The sequence below is a fragment of the Amblyomma mixtum genome, chromosome 1 (assembly GCF_055824585.1).
Source record: "Amblyomma mixtum isolate Tamu chromosome 1, ASM5582458v1, whole genome shotgun sequence".
NCBI classification, from domain to species: domain Eukaryota; kingdom Metazoa; phylum Arthropoda; class Arachnida; order Ixodida; family Ixodidae; genus Amblyomma; species Amblyomma mixtum.
In genome coordinates this window covers 66,529,715-66,546,920 of record NC_143012.1, presented here as the reverse complement: position 1 = coordinate 66,546,920, position 17,206 = coordinate 66,529,715, and the positions used below count along the sequence as shown (strand labels likewise).

Below are 17,206 nucleotides of genomic sequence, written 5' to 3'. Positions count from 1 at the left end.
AACATCGTCCAGCTTATTAACCTGTGAAAGACAGGTACAACTCACATATAATAGACTTGGTTAATGGGAAGACAAAAATGGATTTCGGTTCTCCCCACAAAAAACAGTTGCTGTTCTTTTCTCTCTACGGAGTGGCCTGCATCCCGATCCCACCCTGCATTTAAATGAAACAGTTCTCCCAATAAAACCAGAGCATAAATTTTTAGGTGTAACATTCGACAAAAAGCTCACATTCCTCGCGCACATAAATAACTTGGAAGTAAAAGCCTCTAGAGCTCTAAACATGCTTAAAGTGCTCTCACGAAGGCACTGGGGCTCTGATAGGACATGTCTTTTCCATATCTATCGTGCAGCAGTGCGCTTCTGTCTTGATTACGGGTGTGTGGTGTATGGTACAGCGAGGCCATCATACCTGAAAAGACTGGATCCACTGCATAACCTAGGTTTGCGTCTTTCGATTGGGGCATAGAGGACGTCACCTGTGACTAGTCTCTTTGTAGAAACAAATTAACCTTCACTAACTGAGAGAAGAACCACACTTACATGTTCATATATTCTGAAAATCTGTTCGTAACCGAATCACATCTGTAAGCCGTTAGTTACAAAATGTCCTTCTAGAACACTGTTTAACAACAAATCTCAAGCCATCACACCACTCATACTCCGTTTTGAAGTACAGTGCCAGGAAATTAACACACTAAATGCACTCCCTGATATTGCACAGAGACCTGACCCATTGCCACCTTGGTACAACTTCCCAGCTGTATGTGATCTCGCACTAACACACATTCGTAAAAAACATGCACCTCAAGAACACTTGATACAGGAGTTCTTAGCATTGAAAGAGAAATACTGTGATCATACAGCATTTTATACAGATGGAGTAAATTTCAGGTTCTTCTTCTTCTTCCTTGCACCGGAGGTGCCCTGCCAGAGACGGTTTGTTCCAACTTGAAGACTTGAAGACGCAGGGATAACAAAAAGGGATACTTGAAGTTTCATATACAAATATTTACAGCGTATAGGAGTTTAGAGACTCGAGACAAATTAACGGCACAAGGACAAACAACAAAAAGGGCGGAACTGGCTAACACTAGGGGAGGCCCCTACTCGGCGTTGCCGAAGATGCGTTGCATCTCACCTTAGCGCAGAACCCCGCTTCCAGCTCCGGGGCCCGGTTTTAAAGCCCTAAAGGCCCAGCCCACATTCGGTAACTTCCAATCATGTGGCGGTCTTAACATCATTGGTTCATCCAGGGCATGGCCAGCCCTCCAGCTTCCGTTAGATAGAGCACTCTCTCCACCACAAAATAAAAACAAACACAAATAGACATTCGTACCAGTACGTGCGCGAATCGGTACCGCGGGGCGGGGTGGACACCCGAACTTCTTGGCGCGTTCGCGAGCGGCCGCGTTCCAAAGAGGAGACGCTTCGCTTTGAGCGCCCCCAGCCGCGTTCCGCTGACCCCGCGTACACTAACGATCCCTTACAGATGGTTCCAAAACAACGCTTTATGTTGGCTGCGCTGTAGTTCAAGACAAACGAGAAAAAATAGTAAGGTTGCCTCAGTGTGCGTCAGTTTTCACCGCTGAATCTTACGCCATATCCTTAGCGGTAGAAAAAATACTGTAGAGCATCGTTGAAAACAGTATAATTTATAGACTCCCTCAGCGTGATTACTTCACTGCATCCCAAAAATGCAACAAAGCCTTTAATAGGAGAAATAGGCCACAATGTAGTAGCTGCCAAAGCACAATGGCTTGAAATTAAATTCTCTTGGGTACCAAGTCACGTAGGAATCTACGGTAACGAGAGAGCCGATGTGTGTGCCGCAGCCTCCTGTAATGCTAAAACACAGAAAATGATCGTGCCGCATAACGATACTCTAAAATTTGTACAAAGAAAACTAAAGAAAAAATGGCAGGGAGCATGGGATAATGAATAAAACAAGAAGTTACACCTAGTAAAGCCAGTTATAGAAGAATGAAAAACATGCAGTCACCAAGAGCATTTTATTGAAGTAATTATATGTCGCCTTCGTACTGACGCACGCACTTAACACACAATTTCAATCTTGCAAAAAAGCCGCCGCGGTGGCTCAGTGGTCATGGTGCTCGGCTGCTGTCCCGAAAGACGCGGGTTCGATCCCGGCCGCGGCGGTTGAATTTCTTTGGAGGAGAAATTCGAGGCCCGTGTACTGTGCGATGTCAGTGCACGTTAAAGAAACCCAGGTGGTCGAAATTTCCGGAGCCCTCCACTACGGCGTCTCTCATAGCCTTAGTCGCTTAGGGACGTTAAACCCCATAAACCAACCAACCATTCTTGCAAAAAAAGACGAACCCACATGCGCACAGTGTGGAGAGATTGTCACTACAAACAACATAATAATATCCTGCGCAAATTTTGATCAACTTAGAACAAAGCTTTTCCGACAATTTTATGAAGAGCACATCCCATTACACTCTTGCTTACTCCTAGGAGAAAGTTGACTAGTAAAAACCCCCTCTCCTGTTTCGTTCCTAAAAGATGCAAACGTCCTAAACCTCTTGCAGGGTTACAAAATAATCTTTAAACTTACTCACACCAAACACGCGCATGATGGCCTTAGCTGCCAATGTGCCATAAAACACAGCACAACACGCAACCGCTTTTTTCAGCATAAATCCGTATAAGCTGCATAGAGTTATGGGAGCAGTCGTAGTCGTCCCATGTTTAGTTTTTCCACACAGCGCAACCTATGCGAAAATAATGTTTTGCCTTAAGTTCGTCTCTTTTTCATAAGGGCCAAGACTGTGAAGACTTTATCATTGTTAAGCAATCCAGGCGGAAAGAATTCCGCCACTCTGGCTCAGTGGTTATAGCACTCGGCTGCTGACCCGAAAGATGCGGGTTCGATCACGGCAGCGGAGGTCGAATTTCTATGGAAACGAAATTTTAGAGGCCCGTGCACTGTGCGATGTCAGTGCCTATTAAAGAACCCCAGGTGGTCAAAATTTCCGGAGCCTTCACTACGGCGTCCATCCGTAGCCTCAGTCGCATTGGAAGGATAAATAGGACTAAACCAAACCAAACCAGGCGCAAAGAGTAATCAAGTATGTCATAATCGTCACCCTAACTACGCACACTGCGGGGCAGAGACCTCTCGCATGTCTCTCCAATTAACCCTGACCTTTTCCAGTTGGGGCCACCCTATTCCCGCAAACTTCTTAAACGCCCACCTAACTTTCTGCCTCCCCCTACTACGCTAGCCTTCTCCTGGAATGCACTCCGTTACTCTTGAGTACCGACTGTTTATACAAATCTAGGCTTGTGCTAGTTTAATATCGGAACTTTCCATTCTACTCTGATATTTCAATTCTGATATTAAGGCGAAAGCCTTTATGCCTCATCGTTGTCTACAGAAGGTTGTCAGCAGAGGTGTCAGGCTTTTCGGTTGGTCGGAATGGTTATGACGTTTGAGTGCGCGGATTCGGAGTAATGAGGTCACCCATGGAAATAAAAAATAAGAAAAAATGAAAAGAAGAATTAAAAAAGTTAAAGAAATGACAAGGAAATGAAAAGCAAAGAAAAATCAGAAAAAATGAAGAATATTATAAACGAAAAAAATATTGAAGAAAAAATATTAAAATAAGAGAAACAAAAATAAAATAAAATCAAAATCAAAATAAACAAAAAAAAAATAAACTACAAAAAGTAAAAAAGAAAAAGAGATCAATACCAGACTGTACGCCAGGAAAGGCTTTCCTCTTGCAGCACTTTAGGAAGCCAAAGTGCCCACTGAATTTCTTTTGTAATGATAGCAGCTGATTGTACACCATTTTTAGCGTGAGCCGACTGCGCTTAGTTTTTTTTTCTGCCGTATCGCAGGGCATCAATCTCGACTGGAACCGGCCGGGAGACGCATGCAGCTCAACCGAAAGCGGGCTACAGGGTTTTCTGGACGCCTTTGTTCAGAAGGTCAAGAGTTACGACAAGCTGATGATGTTCACGGTACCACCGCTGCCCAAGTTCGTGGAATCTTACTATTTGACGGCTCAGCTTCTTAAGAACTTGCAGTACGTGGTCGTGACGACGCACAAGCTCCGCCGGCCGGCAATGCTCGCATGCACCGGCGAACGGCTCCTGGCAGCGTCAGCCTTCCGCAAGATCAGGGACCAGTACGTGAAATCTAGCGACGACCTCGAGACGCTCCGCAAGTTTGCCTACAGCATTTCGGTGCGTCGTAGCGTAAGCACTCCTCGGATGTACCTCTTCAGTTTCTAGGGATTTGTTCCTGCAGAGTGGTCTCAGGGTCATGCGTATTAAGGCGAAAGCCTTAAATGCCTCATCGTTGTCGACAGAAGGTTGTCAGCGGGGTTGTCACGCTTTTCGGTTGGTCGAAATGGTTATGACGTTGGAGTGCGCGGATTCGCAGTAGTGAGGTCACGCACGAAGTCTTGACGCCCCCTTTTGGAGCAGACGACAACTAATAAAATAGTTGTCGTCCGCTGCGACAGGGGGCGTAAAGCGTCCGTGGGTGACCACATTGCATATACCTCATTACTGCGAACAGAGCCATGGATGCAACCGAACTCATCGAAGCAGAGAGAGAGTCGTGCTAGAGAAGCAGTCAAAGTCGGCAGTCAAAGTGTAGTTGTAATGTGTAGCCAAAGTGTGTAGTCAAGTAAAGCACTAGTACGGCACAAACAGACTCGCAGTGAATTCCAATCAGTGCGCCAGGAGAGGCTTTCGCCTTGCAGCACTTTAGAGAGCCAAAGTTCCCCCTGAGGTTTTTTTTTTTTTTTAAGCGAAGAGACCCTGTGTTCTTCAAGTTGTGCAGCTGCTCTTGTGTACGGTGTTCTTCAAACGATCGCGCATTTCTCGTTCGGTAGTGAATTCAAGATATTTCTGGCAATGACAAGATTTTCTTATTCTCACTTTGCTGACCAAATTAGGAAGGATTAAAAAATATATTTCCCTAAAATTATGCTAGGCAATAGAGCCGCGTTTAAAAGCAGATATCAAAATGTGCGATGTCAGTGCACATTAAAGAATCCCAGGTGATCGAAATTTCCGGAGTCCTTTACTACGGCGTCTCTCATAGCCTGAGTTGCTTTGGGACGTTAAACCCCATAAACCAAACCAAAATGTTGCCCAGCGGCGCAAATTGTTGAAAAAAAGTGAAATTGAAAATTGCTTTTGAGGAAAGGAAATGGGTTGATACCTTTCTCACAAATCTCGGTGGACACCCGAACCGCGCCGTTAGGGAAGGAATAAAGGAGGGAGTGAAAGAAGAAAGGAAGAAAGAGGTGCCGTAGTGGACGTCTCAGGAAGGAAGGAAGGAAGGAAGGAAGGAAGGAAGGAAGGAAGGAAGCAAGGAAGGAAGGAAGGAAGGAAGGAAGGAAGGAAGGAAGGGAAAACATTATTTCTACTAATGCTTATCCTGCGGTTAGGGGGCATCTTCAGAGACGTCTTGGTTCTATCCCCAGAAGCCTTCTCTGTCGAAGTCGTCCGCCTCTAATCAATGGTCGGTTGCCCTCAGTCCAGGGCTCCTCTGACCACTGCCTCCCGTTGAGCTCGCTGTACCAGACCTTGTTGGTCTTCACAGCGGTCGCTGGACAGCAGAGTCTCCCATTGCTCCGCACTAGGGTTTTGTATCTTGGGGACCACGTCCATGTTTTGGCTGGCCCAGGTGATGTGATGTAGAGTAGGTTTTTTGTCGCACCAGGGACATTTGTCCGCGTATATCCTAGGGTGCATTTTGTTTAGTATATGTAGGTTTGGGAAAGAGCCTGTTTGTAATTTTCTCAAAGTGACAGCCTCCTCTCTGCTGAGTGATTTGTGCGGTGGGGGATATCGCATTCTTCTGCCTCTATAGTTTTGTAGTATGGCCGAGTATTCCCTGGGTGCTGGCGCGAGTTCCGCGGTCTCGTCGGATGCTCGGAAAGTATTGTATCCACGAGCTCTCCTGTCGGCCTCTTGATTCCCTGCCACCCCCGTGTGCCCCGGTACCCACAACACAATTTTGTGTGGGATCTTGTCGTTTTATTCTTAAATAAAATAAATTGGTAAATTGGTTTTTTGAGGAAAGGAAATGGCGCAGTATCTGTCTCACATATATCCGCGGACACCTGAACCGCGCCGTAAGGGAAGGGAGGAAGGTAGGAGTAGAAGAAGAAAGAGAGAAAGAGGTGCCGTAGTGGAGGTCTCCGGAATAATTTCGACCACCTGGGGATCTTTAACGTGCACTGACATCGCACAGCACACGGGCGCCTCTTGCGTTTCGCCTCCATCGAAACGCGGCCGCAGCGGTCGGGTTCGAAGCCAGGTACTCCGGTTCGGTAGACGAGCGCCTTACCACTGAGCCACCGCGGCGGGTCCTGGTTTTCAATTCTGTCGCTCCCAGCGAGGAGTATACGGAGCGCGTGACGACCTATTCTGCCATTCAAGTAATTTCGGCAGGCTGAGAGTCCGAGAGTATTGTTTGTTAGCGACCGCTCGGTTCTGTAGCCCTCCGCCACCGCTAGAGCAACGGTTACTGCCTCGGACTCTGCAGCTGTGCAGCCTCGGAGAGATGCGCTGGTCATCTCGCGTAAAGACGAATCGACCACCGCCGCCACAGCGATTTTGGTGTCTCCCATCTCCAAGACGCGTCTACATACACGGTCGTGGCTTGAGGAGCGTATGTTTTCTCGATGAATTCGGCCGTTGCTTCTCTTCTGCCTCGATGGAGGTTGGGATCCATATCTTTTGTTATTGGCTCTACCTTGAGGGTCTTGCGAAGCTCGTCGGGGATCGTTTCCGTCCTCGTAATTTCTCGCATCTGCTCGCGGTATCCGAGCCTCTTTAGGAGCGCTCTTCCAGTCGTTGTCTGCAGCAGGCTGGGTTTTTGCGACTCAAGCTGCGCCTCTCGTAGCTCCTCAAAGGTGTTGTTTTGGCATGCGTTGTGTTGTGTTGTGTTGTGGCATGCCATATCGCCTATTGGTGATGCGGGTGATCATGCGTGCGAGTTGTAGCGTTGTTGCTTTGAGCAGGGTAAAAGTGTGAGTACTGCGCTGGTCGGATTGAACCCAGATGCCCAAAATTCTTATTGTTGTCTTTTCCGGTATGGGCATCCCTTCTAAGTAGACGTTGAGTTTTAGGTCCTCGTTGGTTGGAACGTTCCGGTTTTGCTTGCCTCTCCAGACTCTCAGCAGTTCTGATTTCTCGGTCGAGCATGCGAGTCCTCTTTCTGCGAGGTATTGCTCTACTCAAGAGGACGCTTGCTGTAGCCTTTCTTCCTCCTTTCCGAGACAGCCCGTGTGTGTCCAGACTGTTATATCGTCAGCATACATTGCATGCCTGATGCCTTCGATGTTCTCTAGTTTTCGATCTAGGCCTATCATAGCTATGTTGAAGAGTAGGGGTGAGATAACTGACCCTTGGGGTGTTCCCTTGTTTGGAGTGCGAATTTTTTCCGATCGAAGGTCTCCTATGCCGATGGTGGCAGTTCTGTCGCACAGGAAGGCTTTGACGACGCCGTGGATTCTGCGTGCGCAGTCCAGGTTGTCTAGGCCTGTAAGGATCGCTTCGTGGCTGACGTTATCGAATGCCCCCTTGATGTCCAGGGCCATTATGACATTTCCTCGCGTCCGAGGTACGTACGTTTCGCAGCACATCTTGTATATTGAGGAGAACGTCCCGCGTCGAGAGCTTTTTTCTAAAGCCGAACATGGTATTTAGTACGCAGTTGTTATCTTCCATGTAATTCTGCAGTCGTAAAGTTACCACCCGTTCGTAAAGCTTGCCAAGGCACGACGTGAGCGATATTGGCCTGAGATTTTCAATTTTGAGCTTTTTGCCAGGTTTAGGTATCATTATTACTTCGGCGTGTTTCCAATCTTCGGGAACCGTCTCCGCCTCCCAATGTTTGTTGAGGAAGCTGACGAGCTTTTTTATGAGGTCGTCGCTCAGGTCGTGTTGCGGATTAGGGCGCTGTCGATTCTGTCCGCTCCGGCTGCCGTGTTTCTGGTGGTGTTTCTTATGGCCGCGTAAACCTCTTCCACAGTTATGGGGCGGTCAAGTTTCTTGCTTTCGGCTCTTCGATACGTTCCATGGTATCGCCGAAACATTTTTCTCGTGTCTTCTCCAGTTGGGCGATGTCTGATCCCTCGAAAAGTGGATGAACCTGCGGATGGCTTTATTGTTTTGATTTTATTTTGGTCGGTTCGATTAGCGCTCTTAAGAGATTACAGGTTCTGGCCGTGCCTAGAATTCCCATAATCGAGTCACTGAGTTGTTCCCAATTTTGTTTCGTGAGTTTCATCGCGTATTCTGCCTTTTATCGTCAATTCGGCTATCTTTAGTTTTAGTTTCCTGTTGTGTTTTTGCTTCCGCCATCATTTGGTGAGACTGCGTCTGGCTTCCCATCGTCTGAGGAGGTGTGCGTCTACTTCAGGCGTTGCTGTCGTTCTCCTTGCACTTTTTGTGCATCGTTCTCCGGAATAATAATTTCGACCACCTGGGGATCTTTAACGTGCACCGACATCGCACAGCACACAGGCGCCTTTGGCGTTTCGCCTCCATCGAAACGGGGCCCCCGCGGTCGGATTTGAAGCCGGGTACGAGCGCTTTGTGAACATTTGAGGAAAGGAAATGGCGCAGTAAATGTCTCACTTCTCGGTGTACAGCTCAACCGCGCCCAGAGAGAAAGGGGGATGGTGAGGTGAAAGAAGATGCGCCTACAAGTGCACAGGCACTAAAACAAAATTATCTTTGACTTGCCTGCTTGCACAAAGTTTTTTCGGGGAACTACTGCACCATAAACACTATCAATTAAATGTTATCTCAAAAAATGCCGAGGGATTTTTGCACCAGAGGGTAGTGATATAGAAGTGACCCTGTAAATAACAAAAAAACTAAATACTGATATTAATGAACAAAAATTTGTATTTCTATCACAAGCGGGAGGGTCCTCAGTGATCGCTCAAGCAGTGGAAGAAAACCAGTGGCCAATATTATGCTAACAGATAATGTATACTACTTGGACGCCTCCGGTCCTCACCACGGGGGATGGTACACGGTCACGGTAGTTCACAACAGCAACACAGTTAACGGCCTCACCTTCAGAGCCCGCAGTGCAACGCAAGCCGAAGAGGTCGCGATTGCTCTCGCGGCCTGACATTCCGATTCGAAATACATAATCACCCACTCGGGAGGGACCTGTCGGAACGTCGAACAAGGCTGCACTCCCTTCCCAGCCTATGGAATATACCAAAATTGCATACGGGATACAGACCCCGCACACCCTTACCTTATATGGGTCCTTGCTCATCAGGGGTTGGCAGGAAACGAGGCAGCAGACGCAGCCGCCCGCGCGCTCTCACCGGGCTGTTTTCTCCTCCTCACCCGATCAGGAACCCGATCCTAATCCGATCTATACCTTCAGAGATGTTAAAAGCTATCATCAAGATAGCCATCGCTTTTACCCTCGCCTATGTAAAGGCCTGAAGAGGGCAATGAGCGGCTCCTTCTCCGACTTTTCACCAGTTCCTATGACCGGCAGCACTTAAACATTCTGACCCCTCCTTTAGCAGCAGCTGCCCGCAACGTAGTGCGGTGTCTTCGGACACCTCTCACATGGTGTGGGCCTGCCCCTCCAACCCGACCATTCCCCCTATCCCCAAACCAACCCAACCCGGGAGGACGGGGAGGGGATCCTGCTCGGCTGCCACGACTTACTGGCCCAACAAGCCTTAGTCGGGCGCGCCCGGGCGGCGGCCACCGCCACTGGGGTCCCAAACTGTTGACCTCCACCTAGTGCTTGTAAGGATCGGCATACCTCGTGTTCCTTCCAAATGAATGTTCTCGCCACCACCGCCAGAGGCCGTGCAAGCGTGGGACGCTGCCATAATTGAGGCTGCGGTATGTGACCGCCGTCGCGCGTAAGAAAAGCTCACATGCAAAGGGAACGGAGCGAAGGCCTGTGATACATGATGTGCTATGATACAAAGCATGCAAATGATATGCTACGTTATGACATGCTACACAACAGGTGTATCTTACCGGTACTCACCTATGAGGCAGAAACATGGAGGCTAACAAAAAGGGTTCAGCTGAAGTTATGGACAACGCTGCGAGCTATGGAGAGAAAAATGATAGGTGTAACGTTAAAAGATCGGAAGCGGGTGGAGTGGGTGAGGGAACAAACGCGAGTTAATGATATCCTAGTTGAAATCAAGAGGAAGAAGTGCGCTTGGGCAGGGCATGCAATGCGAAGGCAAGATAACCGCTGGTCCATAAGGGTAACGGAGTGGATTCCAAGAGGAGGCAAGCGTAGAGGTGGCGGCAGAAAATTAGGTGGGCGGATGAGATTGAGAAATTTGCGGGAATATGGTGGCCGCGGCTGGCGAAGGACAGGGTTAATTGGAGAGACATAGGAGAGGCCTTTGCCCTGTAGTGGGTGTAGTCAGGCTGATGACGATGATGGTGATGACGGGTGTCCAGGGTCGACAAGTTGGGAGGCTCTAACAGGCCTCAAAATAAAGCACCCTTATTAATAAACCGTCTAGTACAATCCTACGGCGAAGGATACACGGACACTATAGCTGGGAACTAGAACGCCTGGTATAAGTAATAAATATTGCTATATTAGTACCATTAAGAGGGTGATGGTTTATGGTTTATGGGGTTTGAACGTCCCAAAGCGATGCAGTCTATGTGGGACGCCGTAGTGAAGGGTGCCGGAAATTTCGACCACCTGGGATTCGTGCACTCACATCGCACAGTACAACGGGCCTCTAGAATTTCGTCTCTCTCGAAATTCGACCGCCGCGGCCGGGATCGAACTCGCATGTTTCGGGTCAGCAGCCGAGCGCCATAACTGAGCTACAGCGGTGGAGCATTCAGAGTGTGATCAGCAGCGAAGGTTTCAATACTTGTCAAAATTATTATGTCTAACATTTAGTGCGCTGCTTAGTCGGATAAAAAAGATCTAATGTGCGGCTCTTCTATGCTAGCGTGATTGAACTTTTTGAGAATTGTTCGCTTCCAGGTGGGCGCCGACATCTACCATCTGGAGCACGAGACGGAAGTGCAATACCTAGCGCCCACTGTGCGCATCTCCTCTGTCTTCAACGGGAGAGAAATTATGTGGGGCAAAACAAGCTACAAGGACGTGTGTGAGCTGTTGACCGAAGATCACGATGCCGATGAAGAGTGCCGGGTGGTGAAGGGCCGGAGCATCTACACCCGAAAAGATGGCGCTATTCAGGAGGTGGGTGATGCTGACAGTGCATGCGTTTAACCCTCGCCATCGCGTATTTTGCCCACTTTCAGTTTTCTATTATGCGCTTGTTAGAATGACGTGCTTAAAAAATTGGCAGGGGTTTAACGGAGTTAAACAGAGTAGAAGTGCGAATGCATGCGCTCATTCTTCAATTGGAAGGGATACTTAAACTCCGCCTTAAAGGTATGACGCGGGAGCTTAAGTGGGTTGACTGACATATATGCAGTATTGGTCATTCTCCTACTTGACGTTCATAGAAAGCTGAGAGTCCTCATACAACTCCAGGCGCAGTAGTGCAGCGGTTAGGCGTTCCGCTGTCATTCTTTAATTTGCTCGTTTCGATCCAGGCCCCGGCGTCCTTTTAAGGAGAAATTCTAGAGGCCCGTTTACTGTGCGATGTTGCGATGTCAGCGCACGTTAAAAAACTCCAGGTGGTCGAAATTACCCGAGCCCTTCACTACGGCGTCTCACATAGCCTGAGTCGCTTCAGGACGTTAAACCCCATAAACCAAACCAAACCAAACGTTTTCAAATTTTTTTTTATGTATACTTGTTAGAAAGGCATGCTTGTATATCTGAAGCCAGGCTATAGCAAGCGCTAATAGCGGCCGAGACGCGATAGTGCGGCCCCTATATCGTCGTCTTCCAGGTCAACTGTGCGTTACATTGCCATATTAGTTGGCATTATGGACAGCATGTACGCACTAGTCTTGTTCAGTCGTTCGGTTAGTCCATTGCTCTGCGGACAGTACGATGTGGATCTGTGGAGGCTCGTGCTGCTGAACTGAAAACTGTGGTCGACGAGTTGAGCTGTAAACACCGCCGTGCGAAGGGGTGCCGTGCCGCAAGACGATGTTTCGCATGAAAACGTCATTAACTTCGCAAGCTGTGCCGTGAGAAGTTGCGCCGCAGGGGAATCTGCAACATGCAGGTGACGATCAGTTGCGAAACCCCACCACGGTCTCCCGACCATCCGCAGGGACATCCCCGCAGCGAGATTTTGGTGGGCACACAGGGCTCACCAAACCCACACTTAGCAGTGTGTGGTAGCGTTGTTCCCCTGGAAGGGGGGATCCTTGTGGTTAAGCAGAAGCCGAGTGTTAGGACCTTTAGGGCCCATCGGCGGAGGCAACGCACCCAATTTGACCTCCACTTCCCGTAAACGGCACTTGTGGCCTGGCTCGATTGGGGAATCGGCAGTCTCCTTTCCTGCCCTCCTCTCCACCTTTCACTTTCCTATCTTCTTTCTTTTAACTACCCTACTTCTCCCCCTCTGTTTTCTCTTTCCTTTCATCCTGGCGGCTGTGGTTAATCTTGTGTGGCGGACTGGCCTGCGTTACGCCATGTTGGGTTATAGTTAGGGTGGGCAAGGACTGCTTCCAAGTTCCTGTCCCTGTCCGCTCGTTGGGTGGGTGGCTTGCACCCAGGCTGAACAGTATATATATTTTATGGCTCCTCCTTTGCCTAAACATGATCGTCCTTCGCATTAACAGGGCGAACCGAAGTCACAGCTGAATTTTTCCGGTGAGGATAAGAAGCATTCCTAATGTACCATGTCCTTTATAGTGAAGAAGGAGAAAAAAATTTAACGAACAATGTTCCTTCCTTAGTCTCTATATGTAACTGATGCCTGAGTTAAGAGAAACCGCTGGTCCTTAAGGGTGAGGGAGCGGACTCCAAGAGAAAGCAAGCGTAGCAGGGGGCAGCAGAAAGTTAGATGGGCGGATGGGATTAGGAATTTGCGGCGACATGGTTGGCGCAGCTGGCAAAGGGCGTGGTTAATTGGAGAGACATGGAAGAGGCCTTTGGCCTGCAGTGGGCGTAGTCGGGCTAATGATGAGTAATCGAGTAAGAAAACTATCAAAGATACGCAGTAGTGTCATACTAGCAGAGCTTAAAGACACTGCGCAATACTCCCAACCTTTTGTCCATTGGATATATCTCTGTCTGTCACTGCACACCGATCCCTGAACACCATCCGTGGTGTGATTTATTAAACAGATTTCATCCACCGGATAGATCATGAGATTCTGGAAGGCCTCACGGAGCAAAATGACATAAATTTACATCGGAACAATATTAGGAAGGAAGACAAAGAAATCCCAACAAAACATCTAGTCCTGACATACAAGTTGAGAGCACTCCCGGAGTGCATAGGAGCAGGCCAGTTGAAAGTAAATATCCGTCATTACATCCCAAATCCACGAAGGTGTTCAGAGGTAAAAGGTATGATCATATATCACAAAGCTGCCGCGGGCACAAAACTCGCGCTAAATGCGCCTCAAAAGTGCGTGCTTCCGAAAACTGTGAAGGTGCAGCACTTCGTTGCAGAATCTGTGAAGGTGATTACCCCGCCTCTTCAAGGTCATGTCCCTCATGGAAGAACGAGAAAGAGATTAAAACGATCAAGACAAAACAGAGTATCACTTTTAAGGAGCGCGACGACTCTTCAATGCATAGAATACTTTCAACTATTCTGCAAAAACAAACTTCGCCGATGTGGTGCGCACCATACAGCACTCCGGCACCTGTCCAGTCCACTTTCACCAAGCCTATGGCAGTGCCATCCAAGCCGCAGCCACGAACATCGATTTCCAGGAATTTCTCTAGTGGTGTGCCTAATCCTACACGCAGCTCTTCGTTTCTTCACTCCTGAGAATTTCTTACAGGCGCCCAAGGTTGTAATTTCGTTTATTGTGTAACGACCATGAAAGGGGCCTTAGGAAAATAATTACTGAAGGTTTAACTCTTCTAAACCTATTTATACAAAGCGAAAGCTGGCGATATCCGCGGGGTGGTCAGTGGTCGCTTAATGACGACATTGCAAGGTCCTCTGCGTAACTTTCCGAGGTGGCCCAGCTTCGCTCGGTTCCATGGAAGCACGCACTGCTTAGGCGAGCGGTGCGCTCCTCTTTAAACCGCCGTCAAGGGCGCCATGAGTCACGTGGACTCAAAGCGGGAGAGCGCATGCGCGGCGGCGAAACCTAACCACAGCGGCGAGTGACGTGGTTAGTCACATGGTCGAGCGTGCGCAACTCCGGAGCGGCTGGAGGTCACTGAAGGTCAAAACGACGGGGTCGGCGAAACTCGCGGAACGTGGTGTAGCAAAGCTTTCGCTTTGAAATAAGTAGCAAGTGCCTCGTAGCCTCTGTGACAGGCTGCTCAGCGCTGCACGATGTTTAGGCTTAACGCCAGGGTAGTATCAGAGGAAAGTAAGGTATTCAGGAATTCACACCTTAACTACGGTCGAAACGTGTGGTCGGAGATCTCTACGTTTGTTCTTGATGGAGGGACACGCTTTTTCGCTCAATATTTCTGCAAGCTGTCTTTGATGGACTGCTCTGTGGTTGCAGGCAGCAGCTCTGGCGGGACCTCACGAGCTGAAGCATCGCATGCAGAGGTCGTACGATGACGGTATGGGCGAGACACCCGTGGCGGTGTTCGACGTCTTCCTGGACGACGATCCCCGCAGGGTGTGCACGGATACAGACATGGAGGCGCCGCTGCTCCAGACCATCGCTGAGACGGGGCCTGGGGAATGACTGTAATCCCGCTAGTGCAGCTCTCCCCCGTGACGAAACCTGGAACTGACTGGCCCCCCCCCCCCCCCCGCCCCCCGGCAGTGGACGTGGATTTTTTTTTAAGCTGTCACGTGGACAGTAGCTATGGTCCACTATGACCTAGGGTACTGATTCTGAGTATTGTTCGGGACCATTGGCATCCTTATCCTTCCGGGGCTACGAGCTACGGAGGCCACCTGTATAGTAGCTTCTCGTTGTAAAAAGCAAAGCGAGACGCACGTTTAGCACCTACCAATGCAGTGTGCAGGTGCGGCCAGAATAATACCCCAGAAAACCAAAAACCTCTCAGAGACGTCTAGCTAGACGTCTGTGAGAGGTTTTTGGTTTGCTGGAACGGAGCATGTGAAAGGCGGCCAAGCCAGCGGAAACTGTATCTAAGCGCCACCTATCAGCACAACAAAGACACCCCTGGCTATCCGCGCGCAGCGAGAGTGCCTGCCGCCGAGCCCCCCTCTTTGCTGCAACCGTGGCGTTATATCACTGCTCGAAAGATGATGAGCTGGTTCGGGCAACACCGCCAGGTGCTGCCTTCACCCTGGCGTGCTCACTTCAGCCTTGGTGGCCGCGCGGACTGAAGGGCCGAGATAACAAGGAATGCCAAAACGGCCGTCTTGCGCCCGTTTACAGCGCGAGCCGCTCCTCGATGCGAGAAACGGGGCAACGAAGCGCATGGCGCTGTCAGCAGAGGATCAGTCAGTCATGGAGCAACGGATTGCATGCTCTATGCTGTGATGCTGATAGGCCTGCGGAAAAAGTGGGTCCGTGCTACCGGCGCCATCTAGCTGCGTCCTAATGAAGATACTTCCGTTCGCCACTGCTAGCGGCAGCGCGCATAAGCACGTTTCCGCTGTTCCGCGGCCCTTCCTGTGCTCCGTATTATTCTGGCCGCACCTGTACATATAGGGCAAATTTGAGGAAATACACTCGCATTTTTTTTTAAATATAGCTCTACACGTTTTGATTGCACTTTTCACCATGGCGTGATAGTCATCTGCCGCTTCCGTTGTTTGATGTCAACAGCCAGTACATTTTCACCTCTAGGATACGAGACACCTCTTAGCTAATAAAGCAACAGTTTGTTCAATAGGAGACGCACTGCCAGCGTTTCTTGCGACCTAGTGATGCAAAATTATCGATAGTACTATCGATACTATCGATAGTTTATTCACTATCGAACTACCGATGGTAAGAAAGACTACCGATAGTACTATCGATAGGGCGCTATCGATAGTACTGTGGATAGTTAGTACTTTCGATAGTACTATCGGTAGTACTTTCGATAGTTGTCTTGATAGTGCTATAAATAGCTGTATCGATACTAGTTGCATATGTATATAGTACTATCGCTTCTATAAAATCAACCCCGCGTACCCACTGCATCCTAAACTTGGTTTCCCGAGTGTGTGGTATGGAGGTGATGGTATGAGTAACCGACAGGACTCTGCTGTTTTCGCGGCCTACGCGTCACCGAGCTCTGCAGACGTCCCCTACGTAAAGTATCGCAAATGTTTGGTTCTATTGCAGGCCAGAAAATGTATAATATCAATATTGTTACTATCAATAGTCTTACCATCGACAGTTTCACTATTGATAGTCTTGCTATCGATAGCGGTACTATCGCTAGTAATACTATCGATAGCAACACTATCGATAGTCCAAAATCGCGCGGCCAGGTTTATTCACGCTTCCTATGCTTTTGACATTAGCGTTTCTGGCTTGGAAACGGCATCCGGTTTACCGTCCTTATCACTCCGTTGTCGCACTTCCAGCTTATCTTTATTTCATAAAATCTTCAATAGCCCCATGCGCACCGCTCCTTATATTCTTCCTCCCCCAGCACGCATATCACACCGCACCAGTCATCATTTTCATGTGGCCCGTCCACTCTCGCGCACTCACCTTCTCCAATCCCTTTTTTCCCCGATTAGCTGCAGACTGGAACCCCAGGTGGGCGAAATTTCTGGAGCCCTTTAAAACGGCTTCCCTCATAGCCCGATTCCCTTTGGGACGTTAAACCCCCCATGAACTCAAACGCATTAACCAAATCCAACGAAACACGGCGGCGCAGTCGTGCTCGCACCCTGGTACTTCGGCTCAGTACCCGAGCACGCTAACCACTGAGCTACCATGGTGGGATCTGTCGGTGGACGCCCCAACCGCGCCGTGAAGGAAGGTACGACGTGCACTGAAATCGCACAGCACCGGGCGTCGTCCATAACCATCTTCCAAGATGTAACTGAGGTGCGCCCTGGCAAATAAGTTATTGCGAAAGCAATACTACACCAGGTGTCGCCTCTTCGCGGTGCCGCAGCCTACCCTTCACGGTCGGTGGTCGGTCATGTGACTACTGACGTCATACCAGAGCGAGAGATGGGGCACC

General features: G+C 49.1%; 1 protein-coding gene across 1 annotated transcript in view; it reads left to right on the top strand.

The window, feature by feature from the left end:
- Positions 1-14,787, top strand: part of LOC149366580 (uncharacterized) — a 62,784-nt gene extending 47,997 nt beyond the window's left edge. Inside the window, exons 8-10 of the mRNA XM_089571389.1 lie at positions 3,868-4,215; positions 11,012-11,233; positions 14,599-14,787. Of these exons, the coding sequence (XP_089427515.1) occupies positions 3,868-4,215; positions 11,012-11,233; positions 14,599-14,787 (759 nt within the window). The remainder of the gene's footprint in view (positions 1-3,867; positions 4,216-11,011; positions 11,234-14,598) is intronic.
- The last annotated feature ends 2,419 nt before the right edge of the window (positions 14,788-17,206 follow it).